The 7,500-nt window shown below is 43.7% G+C and overlaps 1 protein-coding gene across 1 annotated transcript in view; it reads left to right on the forward strand.

Annotated features, from left to right (window-relative positions):
* plxnb3 (plexin B3) overlaps window positions 1-7,500 on the forward strand; it is a 47,949-nt gene that overhangs the window by 8,404 nt on the left and 32,045 nt on the right. Inside the window, 3 exon segments of the mRNA XM_030351638.1 lie at window positions 6,052-6,216; window positions 6,219-6,288; window positions 6,290-6,478. Of these exon segments, the coding sequence (XP_030207498.1) occupies window positions 6,063-6,216; window positions 6,219-6,288; window positions 6,290-6,478 (413 nt within the window). The 5' untranslated portion in view covers window positions 6,052-6,062.

A 7,500-nucleotide genomic window follows, 5' to 3' on the forward strand; every position in this document is an offset into this window, starting at 1 on the left:
GGTAGGGTACCTTAGGGTAGGGTATTTTAAGGTAGGGTATCTTAGGGTAGGGTACCTTCGAGTAGGGTATCTAAGGGTAGGGTAGGCTACCTCAGGGTAGGGCATCTTAAGCTAGTGTATCTTAAGGTAGGGTATCTTAGGGTAGGGTATCTTAGGGTAGGGTATCTTAACGTAGGGTATCTCAAGGTAGGATACCTTAGGTTAGTGAACCTCAGGGTAGGGTACCTTAAGGTAGGGTAACTTAAGGTAGGGTACCTTAAGATAGGGTATCTAAGGGTAGGGTATCTTAAGGTAGGGTACCTAAGAGTAGGGTACCTTCCTTAAGGTAGGGTATTTTAGGGTTGGTATCTTAGGGTATGCTTTAACACTCCAATGTAAATGTGAAGTGTATTACTGTATTTAGGATATATAGTACAATGCTGCGAATAGCAGTGCATTGTGGGAGATCTCTGATATTCTCTACACATTTTGGGACCCAACTACTTCCACAACTCTTCACCTACAGACTCAGAATTCTACTTTTAAAATAACATGGCTATCATGGAGGTCAATGAAGCGAAGCCGTGGAAGTGCCCATTCTCTGGCACTTCAACTTCAACAGCTATTATAATCAACAGTTTAATTTCGTACCCGCTTCGTATACTTTCAGTTGGTCTCATCCAAATGGGCTCGAGTGGGTGGGTGGCTCCCACAAAAGCTAACCATATCAGACGTTGTGGAGCCTAACTATGTCAATTTTTTACTTAGAAAAACAATGTGAAGCTTAAACGGTTACTGTAATTCTTGTTTCACTGCTGCTAAAAACGATTTATTGATTGGAAATATGATCGTTATATATGGGGCGTTTGTGTGTGGGTACCCCTGTTTATATGGGTCCACTGGTTCACGCCTTATTCCAACGGTTTAAGAGTCCAACACCTTATTATTTTTCTGCCAGTGGATTACTGTAATATTAGAGCGGAATGCTGTATGTTAAGTCACAGCAAGCTCCTGTATTTATATGATACATTAATACGACTGTAAATAGACAGTACCTCACTGGAGAAACCAGTTTTGCAGTGTGTGTGTGTGTGTGTATAGTGTGTACATGTGTGTATAGTTGGCGTCTGTGTGTGAGTGTGTTTGTGAGTGTGTGTGCGTGTATGTAGTTTGTGTGTGTCAGTATGTTAGTGAGTTTCTGTGTGTGTGGGGGCCTGAGGTGATTTTCACCTTGAAGTATTCCTTGCATTTACATATGGGGGGGGGGGGGGGAACTGAGACAAAAAAACCTTGAACAATAGAAAGAGAGAGAGAGCGAGAGACAGAGAGAGAGAGAGAGAGAGAGAGAGAGAGATGAGAGAGAGAGAGAGAGAGAGAGGGGGGGGAGAGAGAGGGGGAGAGAGAGAGAGAGAGAGAGAGAGAGAGAGAGAGAGAGAGAGAGAGAGAGAGAGAGAGAGAGAGACAGAGAGAGAGAGGGAGAGAGAGAGAGAGACAGAGAGAGAGAGAGAGAGAGAGAGAGAGAGAGAGAGAGAGAGAGAGAGAGAGAGAGAGAGAGAGACAGAAAGAGAGAGAGAGAGAGACCGCTTTGCAGGTGATCTGGTGCTGATTTCTCTAACAGCCCTTTGATCAGATGCTATCAGACCAGATCCTTCTGAAGACCCAGCCTCCAGCCCTACCAACACACTCTCCGGATACAACCGCCTAAAACACCCAGACTACCCAAACACCAGGGTTAGGGTTAGCCCTGAATAACTAACCCTGCCTAACCGCAACACCGGCCCCCAGGGCCGTCACCACGCTTGACATCCCAGTTATAATCGGGCTCCAAGTATCGGGCTCACTCCCTTGGTGGGCTGAGGTCTGCGGTCTTGCCAACCAAGATTTAACAAAACAGGACAAACGACAAATTGAGACTGCATGCAGTCTATCTCTATTTATCTATCTGTCTGTCTATCTGTCTGTCTATCTATCTATCTATCTATCTGTCTGTCTGTCTGTCTGTCTGTCTGTCTGTCTGTCTGTCTGTCTGTCTGTCTGTCTGTCTGTCTGTCTGTCTGTCTGTCTGTCTGTCTGTCTGTCTATCTATCTATCTATCTATCGATCGATCGATCGATCGATCTATCTATCTATCTATCTATCGATCGATCTATCTGTAACCCAGTTGAAATTTGGGTTCTGGGTATTCATAAGAATAAACAACTATATATAAGAGTTTATTGTTTTTCATAATGTTTTGTTGACGTTTGTGTAATGGTTGCATATTTTGTAAATGTTATTTTATGTATTGTAAGTCCTTTGCTTACTGTAATTGAACTGTGATATGGCCATCCAACCAGGAGGGGGCGCGATGAGGTGTTTGCGGGTGAATGTGGAGAAGGCGGGAAAGTAGAGGAAAGGGAAAACGTGCTGGAGTTAGGGGAAAAAAGACGTTGGTGAGACGAAGCAGCACATGCTTGCGATTGAAGCTTGTCTTGTGGAAGGCCGATAACATATCAGCAACCCTAAAGATCCAAGATTGTGTCTGCTAAATGATAGTAAACCTCTAAACTATTGTTTGCGTTTGTTTTGTATAGCCTTTTTTCTGTTTCTTATGATATAGTTTATGAAGCAATTGTGAAGCGTCTTTGAGCACTGGGAAAAAGCGCTATATAAATTTGATCTATTATAATTATTATTTATTAAGTTCAACACAAACTTTACTGTGAGCTCAACCGGACCAGTGCACATTAACTACCCGATCATTTAATTAGCATAAGTAGCTGAACATTAGTGGCCTGCTAGCTAACGCAGCCAGCGACGCTATTACAAAGGGTTTTTCCCGTGGACCGCCGCACCAGATAGTGGGTGTGACCACGAGGGCTTGCTAACCTTCCTCTGGCGAAGAGGAATCGAGCGGACAACCCAGTGAAGAGCGCCTTTGTCCTTTCCACGGTCTTTCGCTGACTTTCCCAATACTTTCGAGGTCTTTCCAAAGACATTCAAGGACGCCCGTTGCCGTTCCCCTGGACGTGTGAGGGATTATATATAGTGCCCGTAAACGTCTCTGAGAAGGAGAAAGATTTCACAACCTGCTACGTGTGTCTGAACAATTCGCAAACTATTGACTCGTTCTTCCGAACTGCGGCTAGTGTGCCAGTATAGGACGTAAATATGGGCTATTATGCAGACCCTCCAGGATTTCGCAATGTTGCGATTTGCAACTTCAACGCAACATCAACCAATCACCGCAAATTCAGGGCGGTGTTGCAATTTTAAGCAACCACCGCAACTTTCCCGCAAATTTGACCAATCAGTGGCGTCGTCTTGAACTGACATCGACAAACTACCTTCCTTACTTCCGTGTTTACTGCTTCAAGCGATTCAAGCATTCATGCAGCATGTGCGTGTCCAACGTTTCACACTTGCAGACCAAAATAACTGCGAAAGATCGCTAAATTGTAAATTGTAAAAGCAGTATCCTGGTATTCTACATGAAAGCGGGGGGGGGGAATTATTTTGCACTGCATGCAATATTGTGGTGGAACATAAGCGGAAATCTTCCATTGATAATCATTTTTGCCACCGCAATACAACTGCAGAACTGCAGGCAGGACGTCAGACGATGAGGCAGATCACTATGACACAGGCAGTTGCATCCAAGGTCAATTGCCAGCGCGGAAAGAATCAAGAATCAATTATTCATAGGACCATTTCTCAGTGTTTTTGTTCTTTTAATTATTATTTATAATTAAAAGAACAGTAAAAACGTAATACTTAACAAATTACTCGGGGAAAATTGCAGTAATAACATCAGGAAAATCTCAACTTTTATCACAACTTTCACTTCTCGCACTGTAATCGCAACAAAAACATTAAAAACACCGCAACTTTCATCGCAACTTTTTGGAAAAGCTCAAGCAAAACATCAGGCATTTTTAGACAATCTCAAAAAAGGCCCGGGAGAAACCTTGGAGGGATTGATTATGGCACGGCTCTTCTCAATGCCGTGGAACGCTCCGTTCACTTGCATAGGCCCTTCACAGAAACGCAAGTGTCTTCGGTTGCTATGCTAAGCAAGATCAACGTCTTTGGCTTACTATTTCTCTGCTGATCAACACTACGAATGGTAACAAATAAATTGTAAAAAGACACCTTGTGTAGTTATTTTTTCGTTTGGCAAGTAGCCGCTCATTATCGAAAATATGCCCCTTCAGGTCGAAGCAAGATATGCCCCCTCCGTTTCGCGTCGGTGTCCGATTCGCCCCTGTCTGGGCTTATTTTCCCGTCAATGACCGGCGTTCTATTATCCCTTTTAAGCCTGCCACACACATAAAGATAATCGGGCTGATTTTGCCCCGATTTTCCCCCCTTCCGATCACGGACAGACATCGCCCGATTATCTTAAGCTCTTAAGATTATTTATAAGATTCTCTGTAGTGTGGTGTGTTAAGAGTGAAATTCGGCCGACAATCGGCTCCGAAATCAGTCGGCGCCGATAATCGTAAGTATTAAACATGTTCAATATTTACGATTATCGGCGTGAGAACGTTGTGGTGTCAAATCGTCTTGTGTGGGGGGGAAGCCGACAATCGGGAGTCTCCAACGTGACGTAATATTGAATTTAACCAATAAAGAGCGAGCTGACTGAACACGGAATTATAACGAGCTATCTCCATGGCTACGATATCCTGAATACCACCAATATGGCGAAGACAGTTAAAGTTAGATGGACCTCCGATATGGAGGATAAACTTGTCGAACATTGGCAAACACACGAGTGTTTGTTACAATATTTGCTTTGGGATTTTTCAGTTAGGATTAATCCCAAAACCACCATCATGCAGTCGGTATCCAGCTGGTCCTCCATGAGTTTATAACCGGTTTACACTCGCTCTTCTTCACTTCTTCTTGTAGTTAGTTCAATGACTATTTTTGGTGTGACTGCCCCCACAGGTCAGTCAGAGTACTACGTCAGATCACGTTTGTTCACGCGAGATTTCTTGCTTGAGGGACAAGATTCTAGTGCGTCTGAAGACAAATCTTGTATGTGTGTGGTGTGCTGTGTTGGAATATCGCAGGACACCACACACAATACGATCAAAACTGTTAATGTTAATGTTAATGTGTGGGGTCTCCACAGATAAAAAATCGGTTGAGATTTATAAATCTTTATGTGTGTGGCAGGCTTACTTAACGTCAATATTACTCTGCATGTGGAAGGGAAAATAGCATCATTTGTAATTACAATATTATGCTGCTGTATTTTCAGAGACCCCCACAGATATTTGAGTTTGCTGCTTTCATGAGAGCCAGACCTCTCTCTCTGGGAGCTCAGCTCCCACTGGCTCCCACCTAACTCGAACCCTGCTCCTCCGCTCCTGAATAACATCCATCACCGGAGAAGTCCGCAATCGCAAAACCCGTGTCCGACCCCTGGCTGTTCATGCGTCCAACCCGCACCCGTGTCCGACACAGTACATTCTTTTTCACTCGTTTCATCCAAATTGTTGCCGGTCACCCGTCGGGTACCCGAACCCGGGTCAGGACTTCATGTGCCATAAAGGGCTTTTCACACGGGAGGCGTTTGTCGTGCCTGCTAAATGTATTCTCAATGGAGAGGCGAGAGGGCAGAGAGGAGGCACAGCGTCCTACGGCACGACAAGCGGGCGCGCTCCCGTGATACTGTCGCTTTCGTTCCGTGCTCGTCGAGCGCACACGTGGAAACAGTTGGTATAGATGAGAATCACAATAAAATGTAAACACTGAATTTGGAACCTCACATTGTAATTTCTGCATCTATTATCAAAATATTCATCAGTAATACAGTGAAAAAAATTAGAAAATCGCACACAACTTTTACACAACACACCTTCACACCTTTACACACAAACACGTCTCATATAAACAGAGGGTTTAAGGATTTAATGTTGTGTGGTTCTGTGTGTATACAGTATGTGTGTGTGTTAGTGGAGGGCAGGATATAGATAGCCTGTACAGTACCATAAGTTTCCCTATCTGAGGACACCCTACCTTAACCGTTGAGATACCCTACCCTAAGACCTGTCTCTCTCTCTGTGCCTGTCTGTCCTCCAGGTTGAGGGACCATGGTCCTCCCTCAGCTCCTCCTCCTGCTGCTCCTCCTCGGCCCCGCCCCCCCGGCGGCGTGCGGGCGCGTCCCCGATGATGTCATAACCCGGGTGGAGCTGCGGGGGGCGCCCCTCAGCCACCTGCTGCTGGACCCGCGCTCCGGCCAGCTGTACGTGGCGGAGTCGACCACCTGCACCACCTCAGCCCCCCCTGCTGCCCCTCAGCCACGCCCCCACCGGACCCCCCTGGACTCCCCCGACTGCCTGCCCCCCATCCTGGCCCAGGACTGCCCCGCCGCCGGCTCACGGCCAATCACAACCAGCTGCTGCTGCTCGACCAATGGGAGACGGGGGAGACGGGGGGGGGGGGAGGAGGGGGAGGAGAGAGGGCTCATCGTCTGTGGGTCCGTCCTCCAGGGAATCTGCGACCGCAGGTGAGAAAATGTTTATACTACTACAGGTTGGGCCTAAAAAAAATCTTTTGTTTGGTTCCGGTTTCCGACCGACCCTGTCAATTTATGTGCGACCCAAATAATTTTATGAGCTTTAAAAACAACAAAAAAAATAAAAAATTTGATGCAAACTATAATTACGTTTTTGTACAGCAGCTCTTCATTCTGTACAAGGATGAGCGAATTTTCTCGTTTTTAAATGAAAACAACCTACCTATCATTCGCTGCCGCTGGAAAAAATAAAATAAAAAAATAAAATAAATTCCCTACCTACCCATGACCTCAACTGACAACCAACAGGAACCAAACTTTTTTTTTTTTAGGCCTTAAGTCGAAATGTGCCATATACTACTGAAGGTTCATTAGTATACAGTATATATAAACTGCTATAATAATTAGTAACGATATATAGGGTTAGGATTATGTTATGTCATGTTATATATGTTGTGTCATGTTATATAATTGTATTTTATGTTATAACATTACGTTATTAGACATTATATGATGTTATATAATATTTAATGTTATGTCATGTTATGTAATGCCATGTTATATAACTTTATGTTGCGTTGTATAATGTTATGTTATAAATTATTTTGATTATATATTATATTCGAATTTGGATCTATTTCACTTCAATTTTGCAGTATCGATTCATAGGGCATGATTTTTCTTTACCATTATTATTATTTTTGCACTTTAATAAACAATGCCTTAATGCAATTTGCAGTGATGGAATGTTGTAGTTCAAGTACACTTTCACTTGCAATTCCTTTCTAATTTCAAAATTGCACTTTTGAGACTTGAGACAGTTTTGTTTTTAGCTCAAGTTTAAACTGTCCAATTTACAAGTCTGCAGTTAAAACCTGTTGTGTAAGGTGAAGAGAAAAAATAAAGTACATTTGTATTTTGCAACACAGTTGAGCCATATTCATTATTCAAGAGCAGATTGAATCAAATCAAATCTTGATTAATAGATTCAGAACCTTATGAATCGAAATCTA

Source organism: Gadus morhua, chromosome 1, assembly GCF_902167405.1.
Source record: "Gadus morhua chromosome 1, gadMor3.0, whole genome shotgun sequence".
Classification (NCBI taxonomy): Eukaryota; Metazoa; Chordata; class Actinopteri; order Gadiformes; family Gadidae; genus Gadus; species Gadus morhua.